At 40.8% G+C, this 21,186-nt stretch overlaps 1 protein-coding gene across 2 annotated transcripts in view; it reads right to left on the reverse strand.

Annotated features, from left to right (window-relative positions):
* dnah7 (dynein, axonemal, heavy chain 7) overlaps positions 1-21,186 on the reverse strand; it is a 417,860-nt gene that overhangs the window by 306,829 nt on the left and 89,845 nt on the right. For both annotated transcript variants that reach the window (XM_087988680.1, XM_043692898.2), the window contains exons 17-20: positions 19,207-19,892; positions 14,912-15,098; positions 5,811-6,004; positions 4,503-4,701 (exon numbers count right to left, since the gene is read on the reverse strand). In XM_087988680.1, the coding sequence (XP_087844806.1) occupies positions 4,503-4,701; positions 5,811-6,004; positions 14,912-15,098; positions 19,207-19,892 (1,266 nt within the window). The remainder of the gene's footprint in view (positions 1-4,502; positions 4,702-5,810; positions 6,005-14,911; positions 15,099-19,206; positions 19,893-21,186) is intronic.

Consider the following 21,186-nt stretch of genomic DNA (forward strand, 5'->3'; position numbering starts at 1 on the left):
AGATGATAAAACTTTTTGTTAAGATAGAAAGTAAACTACAGTCGTCAATGTAAATAAAAGAAACAATCAGGGCATGGAACACACTTTGGTAAGGATGGATCAGGGAACCTTACTAAAAGGTTTCCTGGGTAGATGGGCAATAGTTAATACTTGAAGAACCTTTGTAGAATTACAAATAAAATGTATTCAAAACTGGTGCAAAATTGGAGAGAAGTGGCTTAACCACAGCTTGCAAAAGAAACTAAGATTAGCATTAAATCCAAAGAGGAGGCATTTAAAATTCCCAGAGAAAAACAGCATGTCCAAGGATTAGAAGCTTTTTCAAATTCAGCAAAATGGGATAAAAGGTTGATCAAGAGGGGAAATGGTTTGATCAAGAGGGAAAAAACAAAGTACAATTACAGAGAAAAATTGTTCATAAAATCTTGTATAAACATATGAAGATTTGAAAAAACAAATGTAGACCCTTTACAATCAGAAGCCAGGAAAATGATATTGGGTAACAAAGAAATGGAACAAGTGAATATATACTTTGGTTCTATCTTCACAAGAAACAGAATTAATAACCTCCCAGAAATGTTAGAAAACTAAAAGTCTAGTCTTTAGTGAACATAAAGGAAATCAGTGTCAGTAAGAAATTAGTTAGGGAAATTAATGAGATTAAATGCTGACAAATCACCAGGACCTGATGATCTACATCCCAGAATACTAAAGGAAGTAACGTTTATTGGATGCATTGGTGGTCATCTTTCAAAACTCAATAAACTCTGGAGCAGATTCTACAGATTGGATGGTGGCAAGTGTAAGTTTATTATTTAAAAAGGAAGGGGAGAAAAACAGAATTACAGAGCAGTTAGATTAACATCCGTAGTGTGGAAAATGCTAGAGTCCATTGTGAAAGACGTGATAACAGAATACTTGGAAGTATGAGCAAGACTGGAAAAAGCCATCCTGGGCATACGAAAGGCAAACCATGCTCAACAAATCTTCTGGGGTTTTACTGAGGCTGTGAGCCAAATCAAAGCAAATGAGACAAGGGTAATATATTGACATGGATTGAGAATTAGTTGGTAGGTAGGAAACAGAGAGCAGGTATTATTGAGTCTTTTTCTAGGAGGCAGGCAGTGACTAGTAGGATGACGCAAGAATCAGTGCTTGAGTCCCAGCTATTTACAGATGACCTGGATTATGGGAAGCAAAGGCAAATTTCTACATTTGCTCAATGACAAAACTGAGCATAATTGCAATTTTTGAGGAGGATGCAGGGTAGCTTCAGAGTGATTTTGACAAGTTGAGTGAGTGGATTGTGATGATTCTGCTCCTTTAACAAGGTTATGTTGTCCTTGATTTTTTTTCAGTGGGGTCATAAATGCAGAGACTCCGGGAGGTCTGGTTATTATGCGTTTTAGGGCCAATTTGATTTTCGCCTCAGGCAAAAGGCATTCAAGTTTTAAAAAAAACACTTGTGCAATGAAAGGGGAGTTGCCAGTTCTCCAAGCTCAACTTTTCTCTGGTTTGGTTTGATTTGGTTTAGTTTGATTTGGTTTGGTTTTAGCAGTCTGGTTGTTCAGAGCAAGCAGTCAGTTGGTTTTGAGGTTGCTGGTCAAAGAAACACCTACATGGAAGAAGGTGTTCCATGCTGAATCTCTCTGCCATCTCTCTCTCTCTCTGACATCTCTCCTGTTAGACCTGTGTTTGATTTTACCTTTTGTGTCAAGGGGTGTTTATGGGGATTGTTGCAGGAATTTGGAACAGCATCATTAAGTTTGGATAATCTGTTAGAACATAGAACATAGAACATAGAAAAATACAGCGCAGTACAGGCCCTTTGGCCCTCGATGTTGCGCCGATCCAAGCCCACCTAACCTACACTAGCCCACTATCCTCCATTTGCCTATCCAATGCCCGTTTAAATGCCCATAAAGAGGGAGAGTCCACCACTGCTACTGGCAGGGCATTCCATGAACTCACGACTCGCTGTAAAGAATCTACCCCTAACATCTGTCCTATACCTACCCCCCCTTAATTTAAAGCTATGTCCCCTCGTAATAGCTGACTCGTAATAGGTTTTTGTATTCTATATTCAGTTCTCTTTTGTTTATGTTTCATTCAGTAATCTTGCAAATAAATACTGTTTTATTTAAAACTAAGTGGTTGGGCCAGCTGCATCAGTCCTGGAATATCCACCATACACCTGCTTAAAACAACTAGCAAAGTTATGGTCCGGGCTACTTTTTTGAAATGTTTTGAGGGGTCTGGCCTGGTCTGTAACAGGGTAAACACTTGGCAGATACAGTACAGTGTGGCAAAATGGTAAGTTATACACATCAGCCTGAGATACAGAAAGACACAGCATTATGTAAACAGTGATATACTGAGAAATTTACATGTACAAAGCGAGCTAGATGTCCTTGTACACCAGTCAGTGAAAGTAGGCAGGTGGATGCAGCAAGCAAATAGAAAGCAAATTGTATATTGACCGTCATTGCAAGAAGCTTTCAGGTCATAAGTAGATATGTCTTACCGAAGTTGTACAGGGCCTTGGTGAGACCTTACATGGAGTAGTGCATGCAGTTTTGATCTCTCTACTAAGAAAGGAGATATAGAAGGTGTGCAGCCTTGGTTCACTAGGCAGACACTGGGATGGCTGTATTAAGCGAGAAGGAGAGATTTCTTCAACAGGCCTGTATTCAGTAGAATTTTGAAGGATGCGAGAGGATCTGGTTGAAAGGTAAAAAATTCTAACAGACCTGGACAGATTAGATGCAGGAAAATGTTTTATCTAACTGGTAAGTCGAGAACCAGGGATTACGGTCTTACAATATAGGGCAACCCACTTAATTTTTTAAAATATAGATTACTTACAGTGCGGAAACAGGCCCTTCAGCCCAACAAGTCCACACCGACCCTCCAAAGAGCAACCCACCCCGACCCATTCCCCTACACCTAACACTACGGGCAATTTAGCTTGGTCAATTCACCTAACCTGCACATCGTTAGATTATGGGAGGAAACCCACGCAGACATGGGGAGAATGTGCAAACTCCACACAGACAGTTGCCTGAGGCGGGAATTGAACCCAGGTCTCTGGTGCTGTGAGGCAGCAGTGCTAACCACTGTGCCACCATGCCACCCACTGCTGAGAGGCTAATTCTGAGAGGATAAAACGTTTCTTCACTCAAAAGATAGTGAAGCTGTGAAATTCTCTGCCACAGATGGCTGTAGAGACCAAGTTGCTAAATACATTCAAGAAAGAGATAGATAAATTTTGGAATTTAAAGGCATCAAGTGATATGGGGAGAAAGGAAGAATATGGCACTGATCATTCAGGAAGGATCAGTCATGATCATACTGATTGGCAGAGCAGGCTCAAAGGGCTGAATGGCCTACTCCTGCTCTCATTATCGATAATTCTATGAATGAGAGGAAATAATATTGAAACTTACAATAGTTTTAAAAGCATGAAGGCGTAGATGCAGATAGGATGATTTCCTGACTGGGGTTCTAGAACTGGGGACAGAGTCTCAGAAATAAGGGGTAAGCCATTTAAACTGAGATGAAGAGGTACTTCTTCACTGATCTGGTGGTGAATCTTTGGAATTCTCTACCCTAGGATGCTGTGGAAACTCAGTCATTGAGTACATTCAAGGCAGATTATTAATAACTTTCTGGATACTAATGAGACCAAAGGATGTGGGGATAGTGCAGGAAAAGGCATTGAAGTGGATGACCAGCCAGGATCTAGAATGGTGCAGCAGCCGAGAGGGGCTGAACAACCTATTTTTGTTCCTATGGAAGATTGAACCTTTCCAAATAATACAAGAACACAATAGCACATTGGTTGTTATGATCCAATTAAACGCAGGTAGTGTTTTATGTTTCTCTGAATTAGTGACCCAGGAGGCCCGGATTCAAGTGTCACCTGTTCCAGAGATATGTAATAGCACATCTGAACAGGTTAAATAATAATATCTATACTGTCCTAAATTCTGTGGTGCAGTAATAGTGGCCCTACCTCTGCAACAGGAGGCTTGTGTCCAATTCTCACCTGCTCCAAAGGTGTGTTGTAACATCTCTGAACAGGTTGATTAGAAAATATCTATGTTACCCTAATAATCTAATCAAACTACGTTTCACCAGAAAATTAAGTTTTGGTGAGCACCTGCATAGTTGCACATTACTAAAATTTAACTGGGGTCCAAATATGCTTAAAGGACCTTCAGGTGCATCCTATAATTATGTCCCCACCACTTATTGGTTTGTCAAAAATTTGCGTGATTAAAATGAGACGTTTTATTCCAATGCAATTTTAATAGCTCACCCTGGATTGGGTGGGTTTAAAAACTGATGTTTATATGTCATAATTTTGTCATTACTGACTTGGTGAGGTTACATATAACATCCAAAAAAATTAAAACAATCCTGACCATAGTAAGGAAATAGTTATTTTTGCCCCAAAATTGATTGATGCATATAGCCATAGTTAAAAAGGCACACACTACCTTGTGAATGGATTTCACCATAGCTGACTCAAGTTCCAGCAGCCACTTTTCGACCTGACCTCTAGCCTTTGCAGTGGAAATGATGTCAATAAGTTCTACTATTTCATCTTCACTACTTTTCATATGAGTTATTTCCAAGATGTCAGTAAATTGAACCTTTGCAATGCCCTCAAAGCACTTCTTCAAATGAGGCTGTACCCTGTAGAAGGGATCAAAATTGTAAGAGTTTAAAAACTTGACCACGTCCATGATCAATACCAGAATATATTATTTTATGGCTTGGCTTATTTTCTTCATTAAGCAGATATTTTCTGAAAAATCTATGAAACAGTTAATCCAATAACATGCAAAGACTGTTTATGGATAGATTTCCATTTCCAGTGCCATTCTAAACATTGGTACCTATGCAGCCAACATAAGTGACTGCGCAGTATCTGGTTTTCTGAAGTTTATCTGTTTATTAATCTGCTAGCAGGCAGGATGCATACATAACTAATTGGAGAGAGTGCTGCACACCATACTGACATAGTCAAAGACTTGAAGCAGGTGTTGGGTTCTTTGCATATGTAAATAAAGGAGCTAAATGCTGCTTAAGGCCAGCTCCCCAAGATTCATTACCTAAGCAATCAGTAAGTGGGGAATCACCTGCCAAACAAGCAAGGCAAGTAACATCTGAATCTAGATACAGGGAAACAGGATTTCTATTTCTGGTTGCATGTTAAGGTAACCAATCACTGCCACTTCATTGAACCACTATCCGACTACTGATCATCCCCCCCTCACAATCTCTGTGAGTCCCCTGGCCTGGAGACACAATTTCTGCTATTCCCATCCTCACAGCGACCACATGCCACCATCCCCACAACAGCCTGTTTTCCTCATCCCATTGTTTCCAGAATTCAATCTATAGCCTTACTCAACCCAACGTCAAACCCCAGGCTAACCTAGTAAACAAGTACCAATGCAATCCTGAACCCAGGCCCAAACCCCAGACGAACTTGCTGAGAGCCATTTTGATACCAGTATATCATGCAATATCTGGTCAACAATCTTCATGAAAATTAGGTCAGAGGCCAACTCTCTGGAAATAGTTATTTAAATTATATGCAATATGCCAGAAAATAACACACAATTTGCACAAATTAGCTGATTGACAACGTTCTTAATTTCAGAAATGCTCATCCAATGAACATGATCCAGTCAAAAAGTCTCATAATTAGAATACAATCTTTTATATAGGAATAGCAACCTAAAACCTCATAATAGTATCAAATAAGTTTAAGTTGACTATGCATCAAAATATCATACCTAGTAGGATCTTTGGTCTCTGATAGGATCTCCAGCAACTCATCATTAGACAGGAAGAAAAATCTAGGGAAGAATAAACGCTTCTTTTCCAAATAATTATTAAGTCCCTTCAGTATCAAATCCAGCAGAGCATTTGATTTTTTTAGCTTTTCAATCATTTTGTCTATGGATACCACTGCTAGAACATGCGTATCCTGGAGAGATAAGATATTATTTAATAGAGCTGGTCCCAGTGGAATCAGTCATTAAAAAGTTAGGACATATATGAATGTAAATAAAATGTGGCAATGTATCCTGCTTTTAGAAACTGAAAAGGCAATCCTACCATTTCTTAATTAAATAGTAACAAAGGAAATGCTAATTGGTTCAGTTTGCTCCCAAAACTACAACCTTTCATTTGTCTTACTAGCAGACAGATGGCATTTTTATTATGCTTCTTATGTGATATCAACGTCCACTTATGTTGTAAAGTATTGTTAAAAATGTTAGCACTCGATGGACAAGAGGAAACTGTAAGATTTCAAGGAAAGCAACAAAGTTGTACAGCCAATTACTGATGTTATTTTCTTTCAAAGGTTTGAAAGAAACATTATTAGAAACAGAACTGAAATTTGCTTAAAAGTTGAGAACTTCTGGCATTGAAAATGTGAGTCAACCATATTATTGGTGAGTTTTGAGAAGATTTGTAGCTCAGGTTGAGGTTCTGGATGTAGGTTTGCTCACTGAGCTGGAAGGCTCATTTTCAGACATTTCATCATCATACTAGATAACATCTTCAATGAGCCTCCGGATGAAGCACTGGTGGTGTGGCCCGCTTTCTATTCATATGTTTGGGTTTCCTTGGGTTGATGATGTCATTTCCTGTGGTGACATCATTTCAAATGGTGATGTCATTTCCTGTTCTTTTTTTCAGGGGGTGGTAAATGAGATCCAAGTCAATGTGTTTGTTGATAGAATTCCGGTTGGAATGCCATGCTTCGAGGAATTCTCGTGTGTGTCTCTGTTTAGTTTGTCCTAGGATGGATGTATGGTGTCCTTCCTCATCCGCATGTAAGGATACTAGTGAGAGTGAGTCATGTCTTTTTGTGGCTAGTTGACGTTCATGTATCCTGGTGGCTAGTTTCCTGTCTGTTTGTCCAATGTATTGTTTGTTACAGTTCTTACAAGGTATTTTGTAAATGGCATTGCAAGAACTGTAACAAACACTACATTGAACAAACAGGCAGAAAACTAGCCACCAGGATACATGAACATCAACTAGCCACAAAAAGACATGACCCACTCTCACTTATATCCTTACATTCTGATGAGGAAGGACACCACTTCGACTGGGACAACACATCCATCCCAGGACAAGCCAAACAGAGACACACACGAGAATTCCTAGAAACATGGCATTCCAACCGGAACTCTATCAACAAACACATTGATTCGGAGATGCCAGTGTTGGACTGGGGTGTACACAGTTAAAAATCACACAACACCAGCTTATAGTCCAACAGGTTTAATTGGAAGCACACTAGCTTTCGGAGCGACACTCCTTCATCAGGTGATTGTGGAGGGCTCGATCGTAACACAGAATTTATAGCAAAAATTTGCAGTGTGATGTAACTGAAATTAAATATTGAAAAATTGATTGTCTGTTAAGCCTTTCATCTGTTAGAATACAGTGATAGTTTCACTTCTTTCATGTGTAAATCACAAAACCCTTCTTTTAAAGTTGCATTCTCAGGTTAGCTGTTAACAATGGTGATAGCTAGACAATATGTTGAAGGTAAAAACAATGACTGCAGATGCTGGAAACCAGATTCTGGATTAGTGGTGCTGGAAGAACACAGCAGTTCAGGCAGCATCCAAGGAGCTTCGAAATCGACATTTCGGGCAAAAGCCCTTCATCAGGAATAAAGGCAGTGAGCCTGAAGTGTGGAGAGATAAGCTAGAGGAGGGTGGGGGTGGGGAGAAAGTAACATAGAGTACAATGGGTGAGTGGGGGAGGGGATGAAGGTGATAGGTCAGGGTGGAGAGGATAGGTGGAGTGGATAGGTGGAAAAGGAGATAGGCAGGTAGGACAAGTCCGGACAAGTCATGGGGACAGTGCTGAGCTGGAAGTTTAGAATTAGGGTGAGGTGGGGGAAGGGGAAATGAGGAAACTGTTGAAGTCCACATTGATGCCCTGGGGTTGAAGTGTTCTGAGGCGGAAGATGAGGTGTTCTTCCTCCAGGCGTCTGGTGGTGAGGGAGCGGCGGTGAAGGAGGCCTAGGACCTCCATGTCCTCAGCAGAGTGGGAGGGGAAGTTGAAATGTTGGGCCATGGGGCGGTGTGGTTAATTGGTGCGGGTGTCCCGAAGATGTTCCCTAAAGCACTCTGCTAGGAGGCGCCCAGTCTCCCCAATGTAGAGGAGACCACATCGGGAGCAATGGATACAATAAATGATATTAGTGGATGTGCAAGTAAAACTTTGATGGATGTGGAAGGCTCCTTTGATGGATAGAAGTGAGGGAGGAGGTGTGGGAACAGGTTTTACAGTTCCTGCGGTGGCAGGGGAAAGTGCCAGGATGGGAGGGTGGGTTGTAGGGGGGCAAGGTCCCTTGGGTTCATGTCACATTACAGGTGATCACCATTGCACTACACACACACACAGATATTCCTACACACACACACACTCTCACATACACACGGACACAGGTACACACAGGTACACACAGACACACACACAGACACCCACACACACCCTTATAGACACACACACTCCCACACTCACACATGCACCCCCTCACAGACGTAAGACACTCTGCACTCACTACACACACACACACACTTTCTCACACTCACAACCCCCACCCCAGACAGACACACACACACACACAAACATGCACACATATATTTTGTGTGGTGAATTTGTACTTGCAGAGTTACATTGCACTTTGCTCAAAAACTGCATACATTCATGTAGAACTCTGAGCTCAAAAACTGCATGAATTCATGTAAAACTCTGTTATCTCACTTTTTAGATTAGAATCAATCTAAACATCAGGTCATAGACAGAGAACACAGGGGGCTAACACCTTCAACATATTGTCTAGCTATCACCATTGTTAACAGCTAACCCGAGAATGCAACTTTAAAAAAAAGGGTTTTGTGATTTACTCAGGAAAGAAGTGAAACTATCACTGTATTCTAACAGATGAAAGGCTTAACAGACAATCAATTATTCAATGTATAATTTCAGTTCCATCACACTGCAAATTTTTGCTATAAATTCTGTGTTTCAATCAAGCCCTCCACAATCACCTGATGAAGGAGCGTCGCTCCAAAAGCTAGTGTGCTTCCAATTAAACCTGTTGGACTATAACCTGGTATTGTGTGATTTTTAACAAACACATTGACTTGGATCCTAGTTACCAACCCTGAGAAAAAGAACAGAAAATGACATCACCATATGAAATGATGTCATCACGGGAAATGACATCACCAACCCAAGGAAACCCAAACATACAAACAGAAAGCGGGCTAAATCACCAGTGTTTCATCCGGAGGCTCCCTGAAGATGTTACCTGGAATGGTGACGAAATGTCTGAAAATAAACCTTCCAGCTCAACCCTATCATAATGGTGGGGCAAAGAAGTTTCAGTGCTACCAATCTGTCTTGCTAGTAATCTAAGCTACTGATACTGTCTAAGGAAGGATGCCCACACAGTCTTGGCAGAAGATGGGCTTGTCTCCCAGTCTGACTAAGGCTACTCTGCAAAATGTGTGTTAGGAAATGTTCCAAACAATTGAATTTCTGTCAACTGATCATGCAAATTATTTTTATAATTTGAGAATTGACACACTCATTTATTTAAGGAGAAAGTGAGGTCTGCAGATGCTGGAGATCAGAGCTGAAAATGTGTTGCTGGAGAAGCGCAGCAGGTCAGGCAGCATCCAGGGAACAGGAGAATCGACGTTTCGGGCATAAGCCCTTCTTCAGGAATGAGGAAAGTTTGTCCAGCAGGCTAAGATAAAAGGTAGGGAGGAGGGACTAGGGGGAGGGGCATCGGAAATGTGATAGGTGGAAAGAGGTCAAGGTGAGGGTGATAGGTCAGACTGGGGTGGGGGCGGAGAGGTCAGGAAGAAGATTGCAGGTTAGGAAGGCGGTGCTGAATTCGATGGATTTGACTGAGACAAGGTGGGGGGAGGGGAAATGAGGAAACTGGTGAAATCCGAGTTCATCCCTTGTGGTTGGAGGGTTCCTAGGCGGAAGATGAGGCGCTCTTCCTCCAACCGTCGTGTTGTTGTGGTCTGGCGATGGAGGAGTCCAAAGACCTGCCAGTGTAGTTGCGGAAGATGGACTGTTCCACATATCCTACGAAGAGAAAGTGAGGACTGCAGATGCTGGAGATCAGAGCTGAAAATGTGTTGCTGGAAAAGCGCAGCAGGTCAGGCAGCATCAAGGGAACAGGAGAATCGACGTTTCGGGCATAACCTCAAATTCATCTGGACAGTCTCAGATTCCTGAAGAAGGGCTTATGCCCGAAAAGTCGATTCTCCTGTTCCCTGGATGCTGCCTGACCTGCTGCGCTTTTCCAGCAACACATTTTCATATCCCATGAAGAGGCAGGCATAGCCTCCCAATCCTCCCACTTCCTCCAAACAACTTCTCTTTCCAATCCTCCCACTTCCTCCAAACAACTTCTCTTTCCAATCCTCCCACTTCCTCCAAACGAAAGGAGTAGTCATGGGCACCCGCATGGGCCCCAGCTATGCCTGCCTCTTCGTAGGATATGTGGAACAGTCCATCTTCCGCAACTACACTGGCCCCACCCCCCACCTTTTCCTCCGCTACATCGATGACTGTATCGGCGCCGCCTCGTGCTCCCACGAGGAGGTTGAACAGTTCATCCACTTCACCAACACCTTCCACCCCGACCTCAAATTCACCTAGACAGTCTCAGATTCCTCCCTCCCCTTCCTCGACCTCTCTATTTCTATCTCAGGCGACCGAATCAACACGGACATCTACTACAAACCGACCGACTCCCACAGCTACCTGGACTACACCTCCTCCCACCCTGCCCCCTGTAAAAACGCCATCCCATTCTCCCAATTCCTTCGACTCCGCCGCATCTGCTCCCAGGAGGACCAGTTCCAAAAACATACAACCCAGATGGCCTCCTTCTTCAAGGACCGCAATCTCCCCCCCGACGTGGTCGACGATGCCTTCCACCGCATCTCTTCCACTTCCCGCTCCTCCGCCCTTGAGCCCCGCCCCTCCAACCGCCACCAGGACAGAACCCCACTGGTCCTCACCTACCACGCCACCAATCTCCATGTACAGCACATCATCCGCCGTCATTTCCACCACCTCCAAACGGACCCCATCACCAAGGATATATTTCCCTCCCCTCCCCTATCAGCATTCCGTAAAGACATCTCCCTCCGTGACTCCCTCGTCAGATCCACACCCCCACCAACCCAACCTCCACTCCCGGCACCTTCCCCTCCAACCGCAGGAGGTGCAAGACTTGCGCCCACACCTCCCCCCTCACCTCCCTCCAAGGCCCCAAAGGAAACTTCCATATCCGCCACAGATTCACCTGCACCTCCACACACATCATCTATTGCATCCTCTGCACCCGATGTGGCCTCCTCTATATTGGGGAGACAGGCCGGCTACTTGCGGAGCGTTTCAGAGAACACCTCTGGGACACCCGGACCAACCAACCCAACCACCCTGTGGCTCAACACTTCAACTCCCCCTCCCACTCCACCAAGGATATGCAGGTCTTTGGACTCCTCCATCGCCAGACCACAACAACATGACGGTTGGAGGAAGAGCGCCTCATCTTCCGCCTAGGAACCCTCCAACCACAAGGGATGAACTCGGATTTCACTAGTTTCCTCATTTCCCCTCCCCTCACCTTGTCTCAGTCAAATCCATCGAATTCAGCACCGCCTTCCTAACCTGCAATCTTCTTCCTGACCTCTCCGCCCCCACCCCGATCTGACCTATCACCCTCACCTTGACCTCTTTCCGCCTATCACATTTCCGACGCCCCTCCCCCTAGTCCCTCCTCCCTACCTTTTATCTTAGCCTGCTGGACAAACTTTCCTCATTCCTGAAGAAGGGCTTATGCCCGAAACGTCGATTCTCCTGTTCCCTGGATGCTGCCTGACCTGCTGCGCTTCTCCAGCAACACATTTTCAACTCTCATTTATTTATACTGGTCAAAGAATGGGTTTCTTCTCACACCCATTCTGTTGAATTCTGTTCCCCAATTAAAATGTCTGCAAGACTGTTGTGAGGTTTTGGGATAATGACATCCATTAAACATGCAGGAAAGATTTGTTGAATTTCAATGTCTTCATACTGCAGTGGTCCAAAAGCTTGTTCACATTTGAGTGTTCTGTCCAGATATGAAGTTCCAGCTTTGTGTAGTTCCAGGTATATTGGCAGTCAAATAGGCCACCAGACATTTTATCTCAAGTTTGTTTGATGGCAGATTGTCCATTTTCTAGTTTATTTTTAAAACTAAAGGGTCCATTCCACCAATCTAATAGAGTGAGCATTTGAGCTTTTAAAGTTTGGCCGTTCCTTATTTCAAAATTTCCTCTTGATCGATCTTAGCCTTTTTAAGGTCACTACCACTATCATTGATACATATTTCCCCTGACAAGATTTATTTCCTATATAAAAAAAACAGAACTGCCTCTTCTCTTGTTGGGTCTGCTACATGGTGAAAAAAAGCAATTCTAAATGAATTTGAAGAATTCAGTACCTTCCATGTCCTTCAATATAATTCAATCCCAGCTAATATTAGAACTGTCTTACTTTTTTTGCTCCCTCTGTTTTATCTTTTTGTCTCTATCCCATCTGAAAACTTTATAACCAAAGATGGTATCTGCCATTTCTATCTCTTAGGTAGACAGGCAGGAGGCTGGATGAACACAGCAAGCCAGGCAACATCAGGAGGCGGAGAAGTCGAAGTTTTGGGTGTAACTCTTCTTCAGGAATGGGAGTGGGTGTAAAGGGAGCAGCAGATAAAAGAGGTGGCAGGGTCTGGGTGGTGAAGTGGGCATAAGTGAAGACAGGCAGAGGGTACAACCTGGTTGATCAATGGGAGGAATGAATCCGGTAAGTGGCTGGGAGGAGTGGAAGGGAGGGGAATTTGCATTTTGGTTCGTTGTGGAGGAGGCCAAGGATGGTCATTTCAGAAAGGGAGTGGGAAGGGAAATTAAAATTGGCGGTGAGATGCTGGTTTTCACATTTCACATTGTGAAATGATTTTTGGTAATGTCTTTTATTGCAGGATCTTAACAGGGGACATTGTGATAGGGTGTTCCAGATGAATGGGAATTTGGAGACTAGGTAACCATGATGGTGAAGGAACAATATCTAGGAGAAGACACTCTTGAAGAGCCAGTTCAAAGAGAAGGAAGCTCCTCCATACTGTCTTCTCCTCGAGAAATGGCCTACATATCCTTGGTGTCCCATTATAACAATGTTATGGAGTACTTGGCAGACTACCACAAACTTAATGCGCGCTCCAGAAAGTAAAGCAGAGCTCCCCACTATAAGCACTGTAACTGCTGCTTCAGCACAAACAATGCCTGCTTCACTGTGTTGTTGGCAGCAGCATAGTCAGGTAGTAGAGGTAAGTAATGCGCCAAGTGTGGAGGGGGTGACCTTTGTCTCCAAACAGCCATTCTCTGTTTCTCCTTTGTGACACAGAGATGGTGGGATCAGCAGACTGTGTCAGGATATGGCTAATGTGGTTGCAACCATGATAGCTGGCATTCACTGACAAAAACAAAACAATAAAAATATAATTGCCCACCCAACTTTTCAGAGAATTTTCACTGTGACAAACTGAGTCAGTACATAATATCCAATCTTTGTTGTATTGGTCATCTCAGTAAGAACCATAGTAGGAATGCTACAGCAGGCTTCAGTTGGCCATTTTTGGAGTATTGTGTGAAATTCTGGTCTCCTCCCTATAAGAAGGATGTTGTGAAACTTGAAAGGGTTCAGAAAAGATTTACAGAACTGTTGCCAGGGTTGGAGGGTTTAAGCTATAGGGAGAGACTAAATAGGCTGGGGTTATTTTTCCTGGAGCATCAGAGAATGAGGGGTGACCTTATAGAGGTTTATAAAATCATGAGGGGCATGGATAGGGTAAGTATGCAAGGTCTTTTCCCTGGGATGAGGGAGTCCAAAACTAAAGGACATAGGTTTAAGGTGAGATGGGAAAGATGTGAAAGGGACATAAGGAACAACTTTTTTACACAGGATGGTGCTTGTATGGAATGAGCCGCCAGAAGAAGTGGTGGAAGCTGGTATATTTACAACATTTAAAAGGCATCTGGATGGGTATATGAATAGGAAGGATTTCGAGGGACCTGAGCCAAATGATGGCAAATGGGATTCAATTTGTATAGAACATCTGGTTGGCATGGATGAGTTGAACTGAATTACATGTTTCTGTGCTGTATATCTCTATGACTAAGTACGTACATGAGAAAAATAAGGCATTTCCATTTCTGGTTGTTATCCATCAACCCAATGCATGTGGATGTCAGGTAAGAGTAGATTAGCGGTCAAATAAAATAATCCTGAAATTCAGTAACAGTTATTAAGAAGGTTAAATGTTAATTATAGCTGCTTCGATATGGAGCCAAAGTAGCCTATGCTCCTAAAGAGGTTTCCTAATAAGAATATAAAGAAGATTAGAGGGGGAAGAATGTGACAAGATTAGAGTGGTGCTGGAAAAGCACAGCAGGTCAGGCAGCATCCGAGGAGCAGGAAAATCAACATTTCAGGCAAAATCCCTTCATCAGGGTAAGAATATGTGGCATTGAAATCTAAGAACATATTGGAAATATTAGATTATTTGTCATTAAATAATTGTAACAAATCTCAAAGTCCAAACTCTTGCAGTTTCAAATAGCTCAATAAGATTGCTTGCATTGGTGAAGGAGTTTTTGTAAGATACGAATGATGTTGTGTTTACATGTAACTTAAAATGATCATAGAATGCAGGTCAATAGATGCAGACTTTGATTGCAATTAGATACAAGTTACCTAGGTATTATTATTATTATTATAATCAAATTTAACTTACCATTATAACTAGCTTCATAAGTTCTTTCCAAGTCTTATCTACAGCTGTAAACCGTCTTCCCTCTTCAGGCATCTGGGCCATGATATCAGGGGAGCTAAAAATAGGTTCTAGGTACAGCCAGGTTGCTTGAACTTTTAAACATTCATCCATGATCTCCTGAAGCAGCAATAGTTTGCCTTCCCATTCTCTGTATTATACAAAACAGGGATTTGCACTTACATTTATTTTGACTTTATTTTCAAACTGCAGTCTTACTTTCCCTTTCTGATTTTTTGAGTAGCACTTCCAAGTACAAACAAAAAGAAAAACAGTAAACTATTCCACAGGCACACATATTAAATAAAACATCATGATGTGAAAATGACTGTAAAGGCTGTATAGAATTAAATCATATCAAATGACAGTGAAATGTTAGAGATATTAAATCATTACATTGCTTCAAAATTTATCAAGGAGCAATACAAGAGTAGATATTACACCAGAAGATGATATTAGAAATTATATAACATGTTTAAAATCAAACATATGTAGAAATATTAAACAAGCAGTCCAAGTTCAAAGATAAAACTTTTGATCCAAATCTACAGCTGAATGTTTTGAAAGAATCTAGGAAAGAGATAGCAGAGGTAACATTTTACATATTTAATAGCTTGGTGGTTGTGCCAGGTCACTGGTAGAACAGTAAGATTATTGATATATTTATAGTCAACAATAGAGTGTGTCCAGGGAACAACAGAGCAGTCAGCTTAACATCAGTGGCAGGGAACATGATCAAACCATTTCTAAAGAAAAAAGTAGAATATTTCAAAACCAAAAACAAATTAATAATCATTTTGGATTTCAAAAGGGAAGTCTTGTTTGAGCAACCTCATTGAATCTTTTGCTGATGTAACAGAAACTATGAGAGGATAATGCAGGAGATGCAATATATCTAGATTTACAAAAGACCCTCAATCAAGTGCCAGACAATAGACTAATGATTAAGGTTGGAGGATATGGAGTTAGGTCAGAACTGGAGGCAGTCAAGAGGTACTTGGATCTAGTCAGGAGTAGGAGTTGCCATTTGTGATGCCTAACTCACTTATTCTGGCTAATATCAAGTTAGATCAGATAGCAAACTGTAACACTTCCCAGAGTAAATATGCAGGGAAGTTCTTTGTATTTGAGACAAATCTACATCCTAATCTCTGATAAGATACAGCAAAAGCATTCCAAAATACTAGAAAATCAGGGCAAAATGGAGGGGGTAATAATCACAATGATTATTGAAAATGTATTCAGAAATTTAATGGAACTGAAGGTTCACAATTTCCCTTGACTGGATGATCTGTACCCGAAAGTTTTAAAAGAAGTGACTACATGGAAAATAAATAAATTGGTTATGTTCTACCAAATCTCCAAGGACTTTGAAATTTCCCAGTGGATTACAAATCACAAATATAACATGCATATTAAGAAAAGATGAAAACAAACATCAGGAAATTGCAACAAAATCAAAATACAGCACAAGATGGAAATCTGAATCAAAATCAGAAAATTCAAGAGAAACTCAGCAGGGGTTGCAGCATTTGTTGGGAAAGAAATAAAGTTAACATTTCAGGGTTCTTCAGCATTTTTCATTTTTTGAAATTTAATAGGTCAGTTTGCCTAGCATCTGTTATCAAGAAAGTTCTGGACTCCATTAGTTAAGGGCATTTAGAACATTATTACACTCAAATTCAACATGGTTTTAAGACATGGAAATTGTGTCTGACAAATTCAGTAGAGAGTCAGGATAATTGGGTCATTTGCAGAGTGACAAGTTAACTCATGAGTTAAACAGGGATCAGTGCTAGAGCCTAGATGAAGGAACCAAGCATATTATACTAAGCTTCCTTAAATACAAAGATAGGTGAAAAAGCAAGTTATGAGGAGGACACAAAGAATCTGCAAAAGGGATATAGATAGGTAAAGTGAATGGGAAAAAAAAATCAGCAAATGGACTATAAAATGGTAAAAAATAAGGTAAGAAGAATATAAAATCAAAATATGATTTAAATAAAGAGGCACTACACATATTGATTCAAAAAAACTGGCATGCAATTACAGCAAATAATTAGGAAAGCAAACAGAGTATTGCTGTTTATTTCAAGGAAAGTTGAGTGAAGTATTGTTACAACTTTACAAAGTATTGATGCTGCCAACATTATGGGGTGGCATGCTGGTTCAGTGGTCAGCACTGCTGCCTCACAGCACCAGGGACCCGGGTTTGATTCTAGCCTCGGGCAACTGTCTATTTGGAGTTTGCATGTTCTCCCCGTGTCTGCATGGGTTTCTATTGGGTGCTCCAGTTTCCTCCCACAGTCCAAAGATGTGCAAATTAGGTGGATTGGCCATGAAATTACCCATAGTGTTCAGGGATTTGTAGGTTAGGTGCGTTAGCCAGGGGAAATGCAGGGTTACAATGACAGAGAAAGTGGAGGATTATCTTCAGAGGGTTGGTGTGGACCTGTTGAGCCAAATGACCTGTTTCCACAATGTAGGGAATCTACAAAAAAAAAAGCCATACCTAGAGCACTACATACGTTTTGGTCTTCTTAGTTATGAAGGGATACACTTTCATTGGAGATGCACTGACTCCAAACACCATGAAATCTTTTGGCAATATCTCAGACATAGGCAAGGAAATCTTCTTCTGACTATTACCTACTGCTCCCCACCCCCAACACATTCATAGACATACATATACACCTCACCCTTACCTCTGTCTGATGAATCACAACTCCTCCATGTCGATCACCACTTGGAGAAACCAAAGGACAGCAAGACATTGGGTGGGAAACTTCATGTCCACCACAAAGAATGGTTCAGTGGCACCGCTACTGACTGAGCTGTCACAGTTCTAAAGGACAAATTTGCTATGGCATGTGGTAAGAAAATCAACAAGAAGGAAAATTCTACTTGACCTCATCTTCACCAATCCAACTATCACAAATGTAACTATCTATAATAGTATCAGTAGGAGTGACTACCACACAGCCTTGTGGTGATGAAGTCAAATCTTCACATTGAGGATACCCTCCATCATGTTTTATGACACTACCAGCATGCTAAATGGAACAGACCAAACAGATCAAACAGCTGAAACATGCATTTTTGAGTTATTGTGGACCACAGCAGCAGAACTGCATTTGATCACAATCTGTAACCTCATAGCTTGGCATATCACTCACCCTACCGTTAATATCAAATAAGAAGATCTATTCTGGCTCAAAGAAGAGTATAGGACGGCCTGCAGGAGCCAAACTAGACGTATCTAAAAACATGGTGTCAGCCTGATGAAGCTACAATACAGGGCTACATACATATCAAAAATTTAAATAGCATGCATTAAATTGGACAAAGTGATCCTACAATCAATCGATAAGATCTACGCTATGCAGTCCTGTCACATCCAGTCATGAATGTTACTAAGAGGTGGTGGAAGCTCCAAACTTTAATAATTGTGGAGCCCCAGCATAACAGTGCAAAAGACAAGGCTAAAATGTTTGCATCCATTATCATCTCAGCCTCCTCCTGACGTCCCCACCATCACATATTGAAATCTTCAACCTATTTGATTCATTTGTGTGGAAAAAAAAACAAGTAAAATCCACCAACCAATTATTACCTTTTCAGTCTACTACCAATTATCAACAAATTAATGGAAGACAACTTTGGCATTGCTATTAAGTGCACTTGCAAAGGAATTACCTGCTCACGGACGCTCAGCTTTATTTCCCCACGGCCACTCAACTTTTGATCTCATTAGGGCCTTGGACCAAACATGAACAAAAGAGCTGAACTGCAGAGATGAGATGGGAGTGACAACCCCTAACATCAAGGCAGCACCTGATTGACAGTCCCCACAAAACTGCACTCAATGGGAATCGGGGGAAATCTCTCCACTGGATACAGTCATACCCAGTAAGCTCTGGTCATTGGAAGTTGACCATCTTAGCCCCAGGTCATTACTGCAGGAATTCCTCAAGGTAGTGTCCTCGGCTTCCCCATACACTTTACCAAAAGTAATAACATGCACTGGTGCTACAATTCACACTATTCCTAAACTGATGAAAGATCAACAGCCTGAAATATTAAATCTATTTCACTCTTTACAGATACTGTCTGATCAGTTGTGCTTTTCCAGCCTTTTGTTTGTTTTGTATAACGTTGTATGTGTTTCCTCAAATTGTTAAACATTTTGTAAAGATCCATGGTTTTTTCAACAATTCTTGGACTTAACTAATAAAACGCAATGAAAAGGAATGAGCTACCTGATTTCTTTTTCAAATGGTTGTATAAAGGGAGATCCACGCATTGTTTGGGTCTTTACAATGTGGTCATCTAGTAACATCTGGATATCATCAACTGCTGCAAGTATATAAGTTCCTGTTTCTCGATATGGATGGAGAACAAATTCCATTCCTTCCCACTCCTTGATCATTTTTTCCAGGGCTTTCTCCAGTGAGTACTCCTTGCTAGCAGCCTCACTAATACCCTCAAACTGTTCTAAGTAAGGCTCAAGATTCATAGCAAGAAACTTGGTGATAGTTGTGTCTTCAGTAGGCTCAAGTGGGTATCCAACAATATCAGATAAGGCATCCCAATGTCGTTCACGTAAACCAGGATTGCAGACAACATGAATAAGGGGAATGTGTTCTTTAAATTCTTCAACTTTTTTCCTAACAGTATTGGCAATCTTGTATGAATTTGGTGAGTCTGTTAATGTCCGTTCCAACTTGTATAAAGCTCGCCAGTAGTTTCCCACATCTGCCTCAACTTGATCTGGGTTAGCCTCAGTAAATGGTCCTTCCATCCAATTTTTATACTTGCCATTGAACTCTACTGTCAAGTCATACAGTCGCAGATATGGTTGCAGTGTATCGCTGGTCTGTTTACGCTGGGGGTATTGAGATTCACTCCATCCAAATGCTTGCTCTTCCTCATTAATCTGATCAATCTAGCACAATAAGAAAGTGAATACTATTTAAGTAACTAAATTATTATTGACAATTATGAATTATTGTTTCTACCCTTTAAATAGCTGCTGATTTGTTTAAAAAGTGTTAAAGTTGTGATATAATTGACTCCACTAACTAAATTGAATTCTCAGTACATGTTTGTTTGAAAATTGAACATTCTTATTATAATACTATTTCTACATTAGTAAGACTATTTGGTTAAATGTTACACAATCAGCTTTTCAGTTTCAAGTTTTGCTTGTAACAACACATGCATTTCAAAATACTATATAATGTTAGCCCAAACATTTATTTATTCTGTCTTTGCATGCTCCACGCTTGGATCAACAAAAGGTTGATTGATCCAAAATGGATAACCCACAATGAGCCCGCCATAGTGAGCTATTTCTGAAATGACCTCTGCTCTAAAGTAAAATGATCAATATGCATTGCACACGTGAGAATGCAATCAAAGAAATTATCCTCTCTTGATTCTTGGTTAATAAAATGAATTGTGTCATTCACAAGATTCCAGTTGCCAAAAAAAACTCCAAAGTCAACCAATCAAAATTGCTTTTCAGCAAGAGTTCTGTAGAGCAAAATAGTTTTGCAACAATAGAAAAAGCAGTTTTTACAACATATGATGGACTGAAACTTCTCAAAAATCTTTTGTCTTTGTTCATAATATTAAAGTTTAAAATGTGCCAACAGACTATAAGAATTTAATTAATTGTATTCCAAAAGACAGACAAACAAGACCAGTTTCAAAAGATACAAGTTTTAAAAAAGTAAAGAAAAAAATTAGACCTCCCAACATAATTTCTCACTGAACAATTTTAGGTCATAATATTCTATTTGCAAAAAAAAAGAATTTATATTATTTCAATTTATGACACCAGGCAACACAGCTGGAATGTTTAATTTCAAACAAATTCTGATGATTCAATTCGGTGAGTGGAAACAAAAAGCAAAGTCAATTATATTACATCTTTGATACTTCAGTAACAAATAAATAGTTCTTTAAACGGCATAAATAATGATCGAGTATTTCCACAGAATTTCCAAGCATAATTGTTGAGACTGCAACTGTGCGCAAAAAATTCAGAAAGTTTGTTTTAAAAAAGATCCAGAATTCTTGAAAAATTAGTCCAAGAAAGAAGTATGAACACTTAATTGATGGGAAACTTGAAAACATGAGAAATAAAAGCATATATAGGTGAAATGGCTGATGAAGCCTGCTTTGCTATATGATAAGGCATGATCAGCCTCAACTGTGATTTCCCATCATTTTAT

This window comes from Chiloscyllium plagiosum, unplaced genomic scaffold (assembly GCF_037043375.1).
Source record: "Chiloscyllium plagiosum isolate Xiang-an unplaced genomic scaffold, Cpla_swu_hap1 HiC_scaffold_7, whole genome shotgun sequence".
Taxonomy (NCBI): Eukaryota; Metazoa; Chordata; class Chondrichthyes; order Orectolobiformes; family Hemiscylliidae; genus Chiloscyllium; species Chiloscyllium plagiosum.